The 18,186-nt window shown below is 41.9% G+C and overlaps 1 protein-coding gene across 1 annotated transcript in view; it reads left to right on the top strand.

Annotated features, from left to right (window-relative positions):
* Window positions 1-6,413: 6,413 nt before the first annotated feature.
* FBXL7 (F-box and leucine rich repeat protein 7) overlaps window positions 6,414-18,186 on the top strand; it is a 169,125-nt gene continuing 157,352 nt past the window's right edge. Inside the window, exon 1 of the mRNA XM_009095969.4 lies at window positions 6,414-7,024. Coding sequence (XP_009094217.2) covers window positions 6,988-7,024 — 37 coding nt within the window. The 5' untranslated portion in view covers window positions 6,414-6,987. The remainder of the gene's footprint in view (window positions 7,025-18,186) is intronic.

Genomic DNA, 18,186 nt, shown 5'->3' with positions numbered 1-18,186 from the left:
CTGTGACTGGAAGGAAACCTGGCCACGCCAGGAAAGAAGACCATGACTTCTTTCTGAGGAGAAGCATAGACACAACGATGGTGCTTGGAAAGTCTTATGTTTCCATCATTACTTCTCTTAGTCCAACTAACAGCATCCTGTTTAGCAGAGTTCAGGCTTCCAACCCTGAAAATCATCACTAGAGATGTCGATGCAATGAGGCAATGTATCTTAAGTTCACTCTTTGTTCAGTTTTTGGAGAATGCACCAGCCAACACGGTTTTTTAAATCCAAGGAAAACCTCTACTTTAAAATTGCAAGGTCAGACATTAGTTGTGAAATGCCAGAATTAATTTTGCTTCTACAGTCCTACTATGTCTCATTGTGCCTATGCATTAAAATGCCACAATTTACATAATTACAAAGAGCTCCAGGGGCTGAAGTGGTTTTGCAGTGTTGGCTGAAGGCCTCAGGTTTGTCCGTGGTGGAAGGTGTACTGCGGACAAGGCAGGGAAATTCAGGATGGTGGTTCTGGAGCTCTACACAGTCTTCATTCCTGTGTTTTCTAACACTTGAGACTTAGGAACTTGGCTTTTCAAACTCACTATTATTTTCAACAGATTTTACATGTAATGTAAAACATGTTTCAACACAGTCTGAAATTTATTTATTGCTTTTGTTGTTGGAAGAAGGAAAAACCACATATGAGTGAGGAGTTTATCCTTAAAACTGAAAAAAATCAGCAAAAATGTCTTAAAATCTCAGGTTGGTTAAAAAATTTTAAAGACTTGAATCAGTTGAAGTTCTGAAAGAAGTTTAATATAAAGCTGGATCTTTATTTGATAGAATTGCCTGTACTTCATCTGGTCTGCAATCCCATCAGACAAACCTATCAGAACACAAACTCATATTATCCAAAATGTCCTAGAGCTTGAGCACCCCCTTAATTTAGTGCATTTCAAGCAGACCTATTGAAGTCATTGTGGGACCAGAGCCTTTGCTTGGCTGGAGCAGCCTGACCTCATGCAAGTGGTTGCTAAGACAGTTCTCAGCCAGGAGAACAGCCTCTACTGAAAGCTGCCCCGTCAAATGCAATCTGAGCTGTCCTTAGACCCTGCAGCTTTTCAGCCATGTAAATCAAGTCACTCATAATGATAATAATGAGGAAATGGCACGTACTTTCAGGTCACAGGGAAATGAGGCCATAGCTTTTGTCTGTAATGATGAAGATAATCTAGACTTTTTCTTTCTTTCTTTAGGAGGGACACAGCATTAATGGATCATTTTCTAGTTAATGAAACAATATGCTTTTGATAATGGTTTTAAGTTGCCAGCAATGTATTAGTCAAATTTCTTTTGGATTCTTTTTCCCTTTACAATGCCCAAAAGCAGTCAACACAGATATTATCATGAAGCAATCACAAAATATATGCAGCCCTATGAACGTGGTGATGTAAAAGTAGACTTAATTTAAAAAATATCACTTGGCTTCTGCTGTCATTAAAAGGACACTGAATTTTTTAAAATTTTATTAAAATTCACATTGTGAAATGAAATGCTTCAAATGTTCAAGGAAGGAAAGGAAAGGAAGGTAGGAAAAATCAAAGCTTCTTTCACCAAATAGGAAACTAATCTTGGATTTGCTGCTGGAATTTTAAGACCTGAAATACAAATGGCTTTTAAATTGAACTTTGACATAAGGCCACTTGGAAGTAGCTGGAAGTTTTTGATATTTGTTCATCTTTTCTTTCAAAAAGGAAAGCTTTGACTAAAACTGAAGGAAAAAAAACATACTGAAACAACTGTGTCAAAAATGTCAAAGCCAAATTATCTAGGCCCAGAATTGCTGTGATGATAACTTATGGAAACAGTTCTGCTGCTTTCAATTTTTAAAATTTTATTTTCTTTATCCAGAACCTTTTATTTGGCTACTTCTTCAAAAATTGCTGTGGTTTTGTTCATGGAATAGAAAAAACGGTGCATCATGAGACATGTAATGTACCACAGAGGGAGGCCCATAATGAATACAGATGTAATACAAACATGCTGAGAAATTATTGTAGCAACACATCCAAATAGAAACATTTTGGCCCAAAGCTTTCTTACTTTACTTCAGCTCCAATAATTTCCAAGTTCCTCTTGCTGGGATAGGATGCAAGTCTAAGAAAAATGCATTGATATCTCCTTGAACAAGGAAGGGACATCTTATGTGGAACAAAAAACCTTTCTGTCTTGCAAAACCAGCATTTGATAGTGCTCCATCTCATCCCCTCTGAAGTGGGTGTATACTGCTTGGATTAAGAGGCAAAACCACCAAGTTTGTTGTCCTTGTCCTTACAGAAAGCGCTGTATCCTTTGGATCATTGAAAAGATGGCAGAACTGATGTGCTTTCAGATTCTTGGCACCATTTTGGAGGTGGAAGTGTCTTAAAGAGTTATTGTAAACAGCTTCACATAGGAGCTATGTGACATGGTTCAGACAGCTCAGCTCAGTCACAGCCAAGAGATTCCTACCTGTCCATTGTATTTATATATAAATAAACAATGTAGTTCAAGCTGAATAGTCACAATGTGTAAGTATGGAAGACAAGGAGAAAAAAAAAGGTATGGAAGATAAGGAGAAAAAAAAGAAAAAACCTACTACCAAATTTTGCCAGGAATGAGTGAAACATCTCCGAAATTGTTGAAAGAAAGTATTTTCTTCAGTCTCATGTGCAGGCACTGTAAGGGACTAAGTCCCAAACCATATGTCTGAACATAATAGGCCTCCCAGGGTGCCACAGTGAATCCCACAATGAACCCAGTGTTTGGTAAATACTGAAAGGCTATAAGATGACTCAGTCCTAGTTGGAATTTGCAGAGCCTCTTCAAACTAGCGTTTCCCAGCTTCTCTGCTCATGTTGATGTTTTTGGGCTGATGAAGCTCCAAGTTTGAGTGTCCTATATGCCTTGCATGAAATAGTTGCCCACTGACAGCAGTATCATCTGTGATAGATACATTTATGATGAGAGTTTTATAACAAAAACTTTATAACAAAATAGTTTGGTACTTTACTGTTTGTTCATGTATCCTCCACCTCATTCTCCAAAAGAAAGAGTGTAACACCATGTGCAGCAGCAATATTCAGTCCTGCATCAGAAAACTGTGTTCAAATTTCCTAGACCAAGACCTTCTTTCCTCACTAGACTTTTTTCCCTAGGTGTTTTTTGTTTGTTTGCTTTTGTATTTTGTTTTGGTTTTGTCTGTTTCTTTGGTTTTTGTTTTATTTTGGTTTTGGGGTGGGGTTTTTTTTGTTTTATTATTTTTGGTTTTCTTCCCTTTTGGTTCAGGTCATGGTGGAGTATTCCTGGGATTTATATCATAAACTTGACAGAGTGGTAACATGTCTGTCTAATATCTTTATTCTTTACAGGGCTCTCTCAACAGCTGAGTTTCCTGTTTTACAAAGCAGCAGCCTATGCTGGTTGTGATAACCAAAGTTAACCCATGGCAAAGGGAGTCATTTCAGTTGTGGTGCATCAGATGTTGAATTTGGAGGGAAACTGCTGTATTTGTTCTCAAGGAGTGAACTCCTGATTTCTGAATGATGTAAAATTATTTACATACAGCTCTGTCCCTGGGTCTACGTGAAGTGATGTTTACAACCAGGTTGAGAAATTTCTCTCTCATATGCCATAAAGGTTGCACAGCTTCCTAGGAGTTAGAAGTGGGATCATTGGCCTTCCTGGTCCTGTGACCACACTGCCACAGGATGTGGCAGAGCACACCGTGTGACATGAGGAGCTGAGGCTGCCTCAGGAGACGTTTGCAGTGGGTGCTCCCACCATAGCTGTATTTCAGGCTGGAATTAAGCACAGCTGTGCTGCACATGGAGCAGGGACACGTGTTGTTTTCAGCCTGCATGTGCTGTCCCACAGCTGGGGACTAGCACTGCCTTGCAGCACTGGTGGGGAGGATGGTATGGCTGAGTGTGCTGGCCCACAGCTGAGCTGGGTTTGAGTGACCAAGGTAAGCTGCTGTGCTGTAGAATGCCCTATATTTTTTCTTTACCATCCTACTCTGCCTAGATAAGTTCCTAACAAGTGTTTGGGGTATGTTTGTCAAACCCCACAAGCCAAACAGGAGGGAAAAAAAGTACTTGGATGTATGTGTTTGTTGGCAGCCTGTGGGCTCATTTGTGAACAGATATTAACCTTGCCCCACAACCTTTCACAGAAGGCAGATTGCTCCCCCTGTCCCCTGCCCTGCCCATGGACAGGTAACTCTCAAAAAGAAGGTAGAAGATGCTAAAAGCACACACTTGTGTCAAGGCCTACCTGCTTTGGCACAGTACTAAGTTTGTTTCATATTAGTGCTTAGAAATTACCTTTGATTACAGAAACCTATATTTTTTGACTGATTCATATTTTGTTTCAAAGGACCAAGACTGGTCACTTGATGAGTCTGACCCCAGAAGGCACTCTGTTTTCTTAGACCTTCCCTGGTTTTTGAGAATTGAAGGGTGTGTGTAGCATTGCATTGTAGTGTTCAGTACTGAATCAGGATCAAAACCTTTTTACAAGGAGAAAGGTAATGGTGGGTATCTGATGGGGATAGAGCCTCAAAAACATTGCCTGATTGCTTGTCAGTCATCTGTGCTGCTGGCACCTTCAGCTTCTGGTAGTTAGCCCACCTCTCAATGAAAATGCACTTTAAAAAAAAACCAACAACACACCCATCCCTAAAACTTCAGGTTTTAGACACCTTTTCTGTAGTCCTGACAGTGGTGATACTTTTGCCTCTGCAATTTCATATGCCATTTGTATAAGTTGACAAAGATATAATTAGCTCAGAATTATCTGTATGTGCAGTAATTATCTTGTGGATGTTGTGATATATTTAGAAAGACAGGCTTTTTCATACATAACACCATAGTGTGGTGCAGGGAAAACTGCTCAACTTGTGGTTTTAATCAAATCAGCATTAAAGTGGTTTTATCTTTTTAACAGGGACATGTTGACCTAGCAATCAGTGAGCTCTGTGCTGGGGCTAGTATGAGCAGTACAGCACATAAACACCAACCACAGATACTTGCAAATTTGTTAGTAAAGAACTTTGAAACTAATCCTAAACATTCCTAGTCTCAAACATGCATTGCTTTGGGCATGCCACTCCCCAGGCTGTGTGGGCTACAAGCTGACACTCCTCTCCTGGAGTGGGTCTCTCTGTTGCCCCACATGCCCTGCAGGTGCCCGTGTAACCACGTTTCAGGTACAGTTCCGAGTACCTGAGCTGCTCCCTGAGCTAACAGACATGCCACAAGCCCCTCTGCACACCCGGGCTGGGGATCCCTGCTTGTTACATCCCGACCTGCCACCACACAGAGCCAGCACCAACAGGCTGAGGCACAGGTAAGATACCAGCGCCAAACCAGGACTGCCTGCTCTAGTGTCTCTCTCCAACTATTACAAGCTTTTATCCTTCTTTCTCACTTCTTTTAAACCGGATTCTTTCCCAAAAAGCTTTTGATAACACCCGATTACCACTTAATCTGGGTAACAGTTGTTACAGGGGAGCAAACTTAATTGATGTTCTTAGCTAGCCCACTGGGAGCAAGTCCCTCTTGGGGCTGGCAGTTTTTGTATTAACCGGGTCACTCACAGTATATCCTCGCTCCTGTTTGACAGCATCTCTTGTTATCCAGCCCCTTTTGCCAGGCAGAGGTGGTGTGGGCTCTCATGCAGTAGTGAAATCCTTGCTTCCCAATGCCATTGTTTGGGTGGGCTGCACTCGGGAAAGGCACTTACCCTGGTAACGACGTCCACCATCCCTGAAAATCCCAGTGGTCTAAGAGTCTGTCTTTTGGGGTGAAAGAAGCAGAAACTGTTTTTTAAGACAGCTGAATTAAATAGAAGCATCTCATCCCAAGGGATGAGATATATCCCTGTAGGACACCTGAAGAACTTCTCTGGGGGATGTTCAACAGTTCGGTATTTTTTCTTCGATGCCGCGGCAAAGGCCGGCAGTGATTCCCTGGAACTGTGTGACTGCGGGAATACCATTTGCAAGGAGAAAACAGCTCGAACTCCGGAGCAGCCGGAGAGAACGAGAAGTAAGCGTCCCTGCTGCGAGGCTTCCTCCTACACACGGAGACTTTCTGTCAGCCCCCGACTGAGTTGCAGGGGGTCGGGGGTGCGGCGAAGGTGCTGAACGCAGAGACCCTGTCCTGCCCTGGGAAGGACACCCGGGCAGGGCCGCCCTGGGCGGGTCTCAGCGAGCAGTACCCGCAGCCATCCCCGCCGGGTCGCTCTCGGGACAGCGGCCAGGGGAACCCCCGTGCCGGGCTCTGTGTCTTTAAGGGCCGGGGCCGGCTCCGGGCTCCATCCTCCCTCCATCGCCATCCCCTCCCTCCCCGGCCCGGCGGCGCTGGGCGCCGGGAGGAGGCGCCTGCCGCTAACAAAAGTCTGCGGCCGAGGCTCCCTTCCCTCCCGCCCCGGGCAACAAGTGGCTGGCGGCGGCCTCCCGGGGGAGGCGGCGGCAGCGGCAGGGCTGCGAGGAGGAGGAGGAAGGCGGAGCGGCGCTGAAGCATCGGAGGAGCCGAGCGCCAGCCGCGGGGCGGCGGAGCCAGCACCCGGAGGCCGTCCCGCCCGTCCTGCTTGTGGATTATAACTGGAGCCGCCTTCCTGGCCCGGACACCCCGGCTGGAAACCGGGGCGGGGTGGGCGCACCGATACATCGCATTTTTGATTCTTTCTCTTTTAAAGTTTTGTTGTTGTTGGGGTTTTTTTATTTGTTTGGTTGTTTTGGTTTTTGGTTTTTTTTTGTGAGGTGGGGAAGGGAGGGTGTCGGCCACCCCAGAAGAAGCGGAGGAAATTGCAAGGCTGCTTTGGACATGTCGCCGTGAACACTTTTGGAGGCTCTTCCCCCGGCGCTGCCCCAGAGCTGCACTCCCTCAGCCGCTCGGCGCCCCGCGGTAGAGATGCTGAGCGGCGGCGTGGGAAAGAGGCGACGAGCATGAAGGCGGCAGGATGGGCGCGAACAATGGCAAGCAGTACGGCAGCGAGGGTGAGCTGAGCTGGGGGGCGGCAAGAGGGGCGCTGGAGCAGCGGCGGGGGTCGTGCCGGCCGGGAGGGGTGACCGGGCGGGGGGCGCCGCGGCGGGGTCCTCCTCTCCCCGGCCGGGACCACTCCCGCCCGGATCCGCCACACAGTCTCCCGCTGCGCCTCTTAAAAACACCCTTAATTTTTATTTTTTAGGTTTGTTGTTGTTGTTGTTTTTGGTTTTTTTTCCAGTAAGTTTAAACTAAGGAGTTTCAATGCTGTCTCAGCTCATGATGTGGAGACAGCGGCGCGGCTTGCTGTTCGAAGGCAGCTCGGGGGTTACGGCAGTGTTAACTTGGCTAAAAAGTTGTAGAGCGCTCTTTGTAATCCTTTTTTACTCGTCTTTATATCCCAGGATCCTTATATTATGCAGTATGCTATATGACTGCTTCCTGTCTGAACAGAAAGAAAAAAATTAACCCCGGCAAGGGTTGGGGGGAGAGTTAATGTTCTCCAGCTGTTATCCATAGATTGTACTCCTGCAATTTCGCTTCAGTGAAACTTTAGTGGGCTTGGTTTTAGATATACAGGGCCTGATTCGTTCTTGTGGAAACCTATTAGTCTCGCTGGAGCTGCATCAGGGATGAATTTCAGCTGCTTTGCTTCTGGTGTGAAGGACTACTGGAACAGTCAGCTGGTGTCAGGCAAACCAATGGCAAGTACAGAAAGTTTGTCTTCCTGCCAGCTAGTCTTCAGCTTTCTTTAACTTCTAGCTGATTTCTATATGAATCGCCCTCCAACTATTTAGGCAACTCTGCTGGATGTATGCCTTCCCCTTGGTGTATTGGGAGGCTGCATAGGATCACCGCCACCCCCTTTTTTTGTTGTTGAGGATTTGTAGGTGGAGCGAGGGAGATGATCTTGTGGTCTGCTCCATTCTTTGGGAGTTCAGACAGGAACTGCCAAAGAATACACCTCTTGCATCCAAAATATGCATGGAGATTGTGTAAAGGAAAGGGGAAAGACGCCACTTCTAGAGCAGATTCTGCAGTTCCTTTCATTTATTGCCAAATGAGCTCTGCTTTTTGAAGAGTTGATGAAGTCAGATGCTTTAAGCTGAAGATATTCTTCCTGTTGTGGTGTTTCAGTCAGTTGATACCATCACTAGAAAAACTGCATAAATGGGGTGAGCCTGGAAGTTGCAATCAAAGCCTCTTTGGATTCCTCCTGAAAGAGGATATCTTAGTTTTTCACCAGAGTTGAAAGGGTCATCGTTGATAGTTCTGGTCACGCTGCTGGGAGGTGTTTACTTCAATGATCAGGTGTGGATGCGTGCCTGATCTTCCTTGTGAATTCAGAGGACTGAGTGCTTCAATAAATGTACAATTTTTGGGGAGGGATGTGACTGACACAGAGTCTTTTGCAGCCCTCAGTGAAGGGGAGATTAACTGTTCCAGAAGTGCCTGATAGGCACTGTGAGGAAGAGGAGGATTAGTACTACCAGGGTGTTCTTAGTTCACCTCTCTCCTCCATTCAGACTGGGGATGGGATCCTGGGAGTGCACACTACATGTGGCAAATTAATCTTTGCAGTCTATTACCTGTCTTGCAAATTAGGTAGAATAGTGGTTTAAAGTTAAAATAGTCTTAAAACATCCCCAAGCCCCATGACCAAAACTTCATCATTGATCATGTTTCCTGGTAACTTCTATGCATCATCAGTTACTGAGAATCTTGGAGAAGCTCTCATACTAGTTTTGTTTCCTGAGTGATACATAGGAGAATACATAGGAGAACAAGTCAAATATCTAAACCTGATAAAGGGAGGCTTTTTTTTCCCCCATAAACTACTGGGGCTTTTGGTGCCTTTGGCAAATGAACCACTTAATTGCTGTAAGAAGTTACTTTTTAGTAGGATGTGATTATGCTCCCAGGTGGGGAGGTAACAACATTTTCTGTGTGCTTTAAAATCAGCCTGACTATCCATTTGGAAGTTCATTGTGTGGCATTTGTGCTACACAGTTTTTAGCCCATTGGGCTTTGTAGCTGATGCTGCACTATGGCATATCATTTGAGGGGTGGAGAAAAGTACCTTTGTTAGCTGATCTACTTGAAGGACATTTTGCCATTTACTCCTTGCTGATATCTTAGGTGGGATTTCAGGAAGACAACGGCAAATGATTTTTTAAATGGTTGGGTTTTTTCCACACAGCTTTCCTTCCTATCTGCTGTGGAACTGCAGAGCTTCGTTAATTTGCCCAAATTGGTTCCCATCTCAATGTTGGACAGATGCATTAGGGCAAGGATAGCTCTTGCTCAAGATACCACTTCTAAAATAGAGAGCTTTTATGACCAGGAAATTGGGTGTTACATGGATTGCTACATTGTTACACTACCAGTAACAAACTTTTTGAAATTCACATCTGTGCTATGTATGCAATAATCTCAGGCAGCTAAGTGTTTGTGACTGATCACATAAACTACACTGGACTGCCTTTATTTATTTGGTTGGCCAAGGCTTTATGGAATGTGATTTTATTGGAAGTTAAAATTGTCATGTGAAGATGCACTGGACAGTTACATGTTTGAGCAGTCTAAATCAGTATATAGAGTCTGGTGTATAATTGGCAGTGCCTTTAAATGTGGGTTTTTTTTCATTAATTTAACTTTTCTAAGGCTAAAACTTGCTCTGAGTGAAGCTTAGATGTAAATAAAATTTCTTATCTGAAAAATCATGTCATGATTTTTGGGATATGAACATAACACTCATTAAGAAATTATGATAAATTATATATAAACAAAACTTTATTTACAGGAATTTAATTTGTTTTAAATGTAAAATATTAAATACAAGTTTACTTTCCTAGTTTTCATTTGAACTTTTACAATAATTGTTTTAAACAGATTTCCAGGAATAATCTGCCTTACCTGAAAAACATGTGGAACTTGAGATTTCAGGCTTATTGTAGTATGCAGTATATTCAGACTGAAGTGTTAAAGCTTGAGGTGAATCTTTCTGAATGTGTTCCAGCAGTTGTGTCTGAGGAGTGCTGCTGATGCTAATAGATCACTGGAGCAAGAAATCCACTTTATCATGGGGCAGAACTTGTAGGGCTTTTGCCTACACAGATAAACGGATGGAAATCATCAATGACCTTAGCAAGAGTCTTACTGCTGTCTTTCACTTTATTGCCATGGGGATAAACAATTCTATTTTCTCTCACTTATTTAGCTCCTTGCTCAGTTTGTAAAGGAGTGGAGGCCTTGTGTCTGATAATGGACGGAGCAGCCTTTTGTTGTAGAAGCTGTCAAAAGGTGTTCTGTTTAAGGACCTGCCTTAAAATGCAATGCTGTTGCAGCTGACCAAACAAGACTCTACTCATCATAACAGATGAGGGACTGAATTGAAGGATGTTGCCTTTTAACTATTGCCAAGTTGATCAAACACCTTGGCAGTGTTTCTGTAATGCTTCAGCCCAGAAAAACCTTCTGTGCTGGGCATGAGGCTGGGTGGGTAGTGACAGTAGTGCCAGATGTTGCGATGGAACCTTTGGGGAAAAGTTAACTGGATGCTGTCCCTCTTGCCACCTGAGGCAGTTTCTCATCCTCAAGGGAAGGACTTTAAAACTGCTCCTGTAGTACAAGGGATTGGCTTTGTGATATGAGTTGGAGGAATAATCTGTGTTATTACAAATGAAAGCAAGCTGTGGCATTGAGATGAAATTGCTGCTTTGCAAAATAACTTTTCAACATGTTTTCTTCACAAGTGGCTTCATTAAACTGAGACCTGAGAACCAGTCAAATTTGAGAGGAGCTCAGTAATGGTACAAAATTTTAACAGTACTGATGTTCAGACCAGATGAAGGAATGTCTTTTTAATAAGTGAACTGTTCAGAATCCTGCAGTTGTGGATAAAACTTTCTTTGGGCATCTCCTGCACTTTCTCTATCCAGAAGCTGGTCTAGAGAGGATTGGCGACAATGAGCAGCAGCTCCACTTGATGAACTAAAATGTATCATGAAAGACTTGATGTAACACAGGAGCCTGGTTCTGTAGAGAACAGAGGATGGCAGGGGAAAAATAGATGAAAGTGTGGGAGAAATAGGTGAAACAGCTCCTTAGACAAGGAAATCAAGATCTTTTCTGAATCATATGCTTTGTTGGCAAACTTTTTCTTTTTGAATCTGAATATTTAATGTGGGAAGATTTTAATGTAAACTCTTTAGGAATAACTTTCACTCTGTTCTTAGTTTGAAGATGTTCCTTCTTCAGACTTTTATTTGTGGTGTTTTCTATTCACAAACCACTTGGAGGGAGGATTCTGTGTATATCCCAGAATATGAGAGAACTTGAGCTCTTCTCAAGTAAGCCCCAGCACAGAAACCTGCCTTTGTCATGAGATACAGTTGCTAGAAAGCACAACATGGTTTCACAAAGATGGTGTTAATTATGATGTGTGACCTGGAATACAGCAGCTAAAACGTCCCAGGAATTGCCAGCATGTAGCACTGTGAAGAAATGGGTCAGTCTGTGTTCATTTTGGAGTAGGTTACCCTCTCAAATCTGTCCCTTCAGCTGGGAAACATGGTCAAGGTCTGCATTAAAGAGCCAGGCTTTCAGACCTGTCCTTTTTCTTGAAGGTGCTGTTGGACACTAACTCATTGTGAATGCTGCCTTTCATTTCAAGGCAGATCACTGCTCATTCAGTGATGTCAGGTGTTCTGGCACACCTGAGATTGTGTATGGAAATCTTTTTCATCCAAGAGCTCTGGCATGCATGGCCTGTAGATTTTGCCATATGCTGGGATTTGTTTCTTCACAAAGTGTTGCTGGATTTACTTCACATGCAGTGCTTATGTCAGCTGTGAAAAACAATATACCATGGTAGTCTTGCACTCTTTTGTTTGAAGAGTTGAGTCATAATAATTTACGAATTATTTCTATTGGTGGTTAGAATCTGGGAAGCCTCATGGGAAACTTTAATGCCTTTTAAGGGGGTAGGAAAGGCAATAAAGTAGCTTTTACTATATTATTTAATTACAAAATTGTGACACTCCTCTGAGGTATCTTCCCTGTGTACTTCATCTTCAGAAGCAAGGGCAGTTTTTCTTTCTGGTATTTATTATTTTCTACTCCCAGGTTCCCAGAGTCAAGTGAAGAGTCTCATCAAGTTGGGTGCTAAAAGGCTCCTAGGCTGTGCATTTTTTTTCTCAGCTTGTTTTGATGTCTGAGTTGCCTTTACACATTACAATTTGACCTATTAAACATGAAGTTTAGTATATCACACTTACTGCTGTCTTACTTTACTGTTCTGGTGGGGTATTTTTGTTTGTTTTTTTTAACCTCAACATCCACGTGACTACTGTAAACATTAGGGTGCTGCTTAATAGTGCTTTTGGTGTTGCACTTACTTATGTGATTGTATTCTGCTTTTTGGTACTTGTCCAGTGCTGCTTCTTGCATTTTATCTGTGGCTGAATTTCACTCAGCTACCTTCAGAGAGATGAGACTTGCCTCTTAACAATAAAGTTGGGACTGGAAGTATAGCAGTATTCCAAATGTCAGTCCTTCAAGCAGTGTTGTTTTTTTAAAGAGAATTTGCAGTCTGACAGTGGCCAACTGCTCTTAACCAAAAGTAATCTTCAAAAATGCTGCTTATGATGTTCATTTTTTGTGTAACTGTCAACTGAGCAATGCAAAATGATTGTGTGTATTGTGTGTTTACTCAGTTTGTCTCCAAAAAGTAAATTTGCTCTAAGCTCAGTGCTTATGTTGCATGTTGTTGTCTAGATCACATGGCAGGGGCAGGAGGAGGGTCGGACACAGCACTCAAGTGAGCTGCTCTGCTGCTGTCAGTTTTTCATAAAACTGAATTTTCTTTTCTAAAAAAATGACCAGCCTCTGTGTAATGCAAATGTGTGTTTATACACATGCACACAGCTACAGATTTGTGGGAGAGTTAGGCTTGTGAAAGTTGCTAATTTTATAGATAGCTTTTTAGAAAGAAACTTAGTGACTAACATCCATGTTATTTCATAAAATGTTATTCTTTTATAAAATGTTTCTGGGACAAGGAAGGGTGTATCTTTTTTTTTTTTTTTTAATAGATATTAGCTAACTAACTGTACTCTAGGGAGTTGCCTTTGACTTGGTTGGTAGCTTTGCATGGTGCAAGATTAACTGGATGCTCCTCTGTTTAATTAAAAGCAAAAATTGTTAACTAGGTGCCAGTCAGAGGCCCAAATAAACTTTGAAGCTGGGGATGCATGACATGGAAGGCTTTCCAGCAGACCTGTCTCAGCTAAGGTAGTAGGAGTCCAGGACTTGCATATATTCATCCTTCTTTTGCCCACTCCCCAAAGGTGGCAACACTGCTTTGGTAACTTTTGTAAACTGACTTTGAACATCCTTCTACCAAGCTGAACTTCATAAGCATCCAAACAAGGATGCTATATCATTCCTTGTGAGGGGGGGAAAAAATTAAAAACGTATTCAGAATTGGGTGAGCAGTTTTAAGTCTAAACCGCTAACCCCAGAAAACTCCTCAGCAAACTTCATTTTCTGGCAGTTTCAGTCCTTTGGCCACTTCTGGATTCCTTACTTCTGGGAACCATTCCTAACTAGGAATTGGTTTGCTCCTTTGTGTGTCTTGTTTGTGTTAGGAAAGTGATTGGCAGAAGGCACTGGATGACATTTGAAGGCTGAAATGCACAAGTGGTTTATTTCTGCTCTTCATTTCATAGTTAGCTGTGCCCTATTTTTTAATACAGGACATGTGCTTTGCTAAATTAGGATAACTATTTCATTAAGGAGAAGTGACCTTCAAAAGCTGAAAAACAGGTGGTGGGCTCCCAGTAAAATCTGTTCCTTGTTGGTGAGAAGAAGAAATATGCAAGATTTTCTATGTGTATAGATGTGCAGCTTGTGATGGGATAGGCGAGCTGCAGGACTTTGTTATTCAAGTACCATTTAGGCTGAGAACTCAGTGTTGTACCTGACCTTGAGGGGGAAAAAAGCTGTTACTTCTTTCTGGTCATGCCTCTCATTTTAGTTCCAAATCTACTTGTGTCTTCTAGCACCAACATGGCATTGAGAGGAGGTTTGTGTGAGACCTCCTTAAAGGTGTTGAAGCATAAAGGAGGTGTTGTCATCTTGATGTTGTGCTTGAGTTGGCTGTGTCTGAGCAGGTATTAAAGGAAAAGGTTCCAACTCTGTGCCAGTATCCAAACTCAACAAAAGTAAATTGTTGGCAAAATAGATCTCTTCACTCTATATACTTTTGTGGTCTCTGCCTTAAGTAAATGGGGGAAAAATATTGTATTTTGGGGATTTTTTACCCTTTTTTGCCCTTGGAGTAAAGTGAGCAACAGGAAGCTCTTTTTCATGCCCACGTTTTGGATCAGGAAGTTCCTGTCTGCAATACATAAATTTGTCAAATCAACATCCGAAATCGCGTGACGCTTTTCTTTCTCAGTGATTTGTGTACAAATGTATATAATAGCTGTAGCAATGCTGTATTGAAGTCTTTTCAAGCCTCATTAGCTTGGAGGAAGATGTTTTAATACTTTTTTCAGTGAATCTATTTTAAAAATTATCTTCCTCAATTTCCTTCTTTGCTCATGTGAAAAGAAAACCAAATGAAATTGTCAGATGCTATTATAAAAGGAGCAATTATGAGGTTGGCTGTCTTTTTGTTAGGTTGTATTTTTTAAAGAAAGAAAGAAGACTCCAAAACCACCGGCATAACATCAATGATGGTTAACTAGGAAGAAGCTCTTTTGATCAAGAGTCACACAACCTTGTTTCACAGTAAAAACAGAATTTGTATCAAGTCTAGTTGTCACATGTCAAGTGTAATCTTGTCAGTTCATGGGGAGTCCAGACTTTTTCTTGCTTGTATGACAGCATGCATAGTGGAGAAGCATGCCTTCTATTTAAGGCTCAGATACTCTTGTTGCCAGATTGCACAAAATCCTCTTTCTGTGTAAGTGGCTGCACAGAGAAGAGAAACTTGGAAATTTTTATTATATTGTGTAAAAATTACTCAGAGTGAGTTTAAATTTTGTTTAGTTCCTGTCCTTGAGAGATAATAATGCTATTGTGCAAACAGATAAAGACAAAGTGCACTTCTTTGAGAATTCCTTGTGGTACTCGTGGCTCTTGTATTATTTTGTCTCTGGTGAAATGATGGCAGTACTTGATCTTGTTCATCACTGGAGTGCAAGACACCAAGGTCAACAGCTGTACCAACAGATGTACTCAACAGATGTTTCTGGGGTTTTTCTGTAGTACCCAGTAAAATATATTTCTATTCCACTTTTTCATTTGCCTTTTTTTTGATACTTTATAAGGAAGCTGCTTGTGGCATCAACAGGGAATCATAGAATAGTTTGGATTGGAAGGGACCTTTTTAATGTCATCTAGCTCAATTCCCCTGCAATGAGCTTCAGGTTGCTCACAGCACCTTCCAACCTGACCATTTATGTTGCCAGGAATGGAGTATACACCAACCTGTTCTAGTGTTTCATCACTGTCACTGTAAAATCATTTTTCCTTATATCTAGTTTAAATCTTTTGGTTTAAAACAAATACCCCTTGTGCCATCACAACAGGCCTACTAGAAAGTCTGTCCCCATCTTATAAGCTCTCTTTAAGTATTGAAAGGTTGCAGTGAGGTCTTAGAGGACTCTTCTCCAGGCTGAACAGCCCCAACTTTCTCAGCCTGTCCTCATAGAAGATGTGCTCCAGCACCCTGTGGTCCTCTGGACTTGCTCCAACAGGTCCATGTCTTTCGTGTGCTATGGTCTCCTGAACTGGCTGCAGTACTCCAAGTGTGGTCATACATAATTTTTTTTTAAATAAGGTTGTGGAAACAATAAGCTATTGCTTTATTATGTGGTGAAAATTGGTGTACTGTTACACCTTGAGCTTTTAGAGTTTTTGAAACTTCAGAATATACTAAAAGAGGTGTAAGAAAGGCCTTGTGGCAGCAGGATTTCAATTCCAGATAGCCATGCTAGTATCAAGTTGAAGCTAACTGTATGCTCTTCTATGTCAAGAATATCTAGTAGCTGACCTTCTTCCTCAGGTTGATGTATGGCTGTCCTCTTTTGTAGCCAACAAGCCTGAAGGTCCTCATCTATTTTTTTTTCATGGTTTCAGAACATGGGTGATCTACTCCAGAGCTTCTTGCTGTGGAATTTTTATGGTTTTGGTATCCTAGCCTGCCTGGGAGGTTCTGTACAGACAGTAAAATTACATTCCAGCCTTTTCCAGTCAACTCTTGGCCATATTTTAATGTCTGTAGAGCCTGAAGTACACAAATCCAAAGATTGGAAGTGACACCTCTGGAGATCTCTAATCCAACCTGCTGCTCAAAATGGAGCCAAGTAGAGCAGGTTGCACAGAATATTGTGCCATCAGATTTCTTAGCACCTCCTAAGATGAAGATATTATAATGCCCCTGAAGATATTACTAATACTTCTAAGGATAATATCCGAAGATGTTATTTATGCTCCTAAGCAGTCTGTTCCTGTGCTTAGTCACCTGCAGCTTTTAAAAGAAGAAAAAGTGCTTTAATATTTTAATATTTAAATGGAAATGCTAATATATGAATTTGTGACCATTGTCTTGTGTCTGTTCACTGTCTCTCACAGAGAAGATTCTGTCTTTACTCCACTCTCTCTTCTCCAGGTATTTATACACAATGATAAGATTTTGCTGTGTCCCTTCTTCTCTGGAGTAGAGTGTTCCAGCTCTCTGAGTATCTTTCTGCCTGGCCTATCTTTCTGCAGGTTAGTTAGGTTTCAGCTTTGTCTGACTGTCCACTTGGCTAGACTGTGCTTCATCGATTTGTCTATGAAGGAGGTATGGAGAACAAAAGTTGGGAAGCTTTGCTGAAGTCAGGATAAACCACTTGTGTACTCCCCTAGTGCCAGTTGTTTCCTTATTGATGTCTGTTGAGTTGGGCAAGGATTATTTCCACTTATAAATCCCTGATAATGTCTTCCCATCACCTTCTTGGCTTGGAAATATTTTCCAGGAAGCTCTGTTTTTTGTCCTGGATTGAGGTGAGGCTGACCAGTGTGTGGCTCCCTAGATTGTCCTCCAAGCTGTTCTAGAGACAGGGGCATCTTTTGCTTTTGTCCATTTCTCAGGAACCTCTCCTGATCACCGTGACCTTCCTGCAGTAATTGAGTGACCTTGCCATGACTTTGATCACACAGCCATTACCAGTGCACTCCATTAGATCTCATGGATTTGTCCAGTTTGGTTAAATGTTCCCTAGCTCCACCTTCCTGTACTTCTACTGGTTACTTATGTTTAGAAAAGCTACTACTGGGCTTTCAGAAGCAGTAGAGTTCAGCTGTAGCAAGTTCTGGCAAGTGTGAATGCTGTGTTGCAGTAGCTGAGTATCTCTAAACAGTACTCTGTAAACTTGTGTCTACAGCTGGTTTGGAGCTTTTCAGCTATAATTTATTTTTACCTTATATTATTAATGCCAAAAGTCTTCATTTCTACTGGATAAAGAAACTCACACTTTCTCAATGACTACACTTTCTCTTGGCAGAGAACAGATGAAATAAGAAGAATACTCCCAAGAGCTGTGGTGGTAGAATCTGGCTCTGTGTTTTTTTGTTGCTGTTTCTGGCAGCAGCAATGGTCTGTGCTTTTCATAAAAGCTTCTTCCATGGAGTTTTGCTTGCTTCAGGAGGAACAGCTAGCCCAGGATAACATTTTTTTCTCTCCTAGACAATTAAGATTGTTACTTTAATAAAGTTGTAGTAGTAATAATAATAAGAAGGAATCGCTTCTTCCATGTTCAAATTGATGTAGCCATGACTGGTAAAATTACTATTCTACTGCTATAAAGGTTTGCTTCTTTTCATGTATTCTAGGGTTGAATCAAAGATGAGTTAAATTCCCCATTCAAGTTATAGAAGGTTAATATTCAAGTTTATAAGAAATTACTTACTTTTCATATGTGAAATGATGAAATATGGTTGTCTTAAATTTCCTTCTGAAAGCAATCACTACCAGACAACGTGGGTGATTTTAATCCTCTAAGGTACTAGTGGATGCTTCTCAGTTAAGAGTCTTCTGTTTAAAACTAAAGTTATGTACATTACAATGGGTTTTGGGTATTGCTATGTCTGAAGCTACTTGGCAGTTGAATTTGCATTTTGA

Source organism: Serinus canaria, chromosome 2, assembly GCF_022539315.1.
Source record: "Serinus canaria isolate serCan28SL12 chromosome 2, serCan2020, whole genome shotgun sequence".
Taxonomy (NCBI): Eukaryota; Metazoa; Chordata; class Aves; order Passeriformes; family Fringillidae; genus Serinus; species Serinus canaria.
This window is presented reverse-complemented; position numbering and strand designations above follow the sequence as displayed.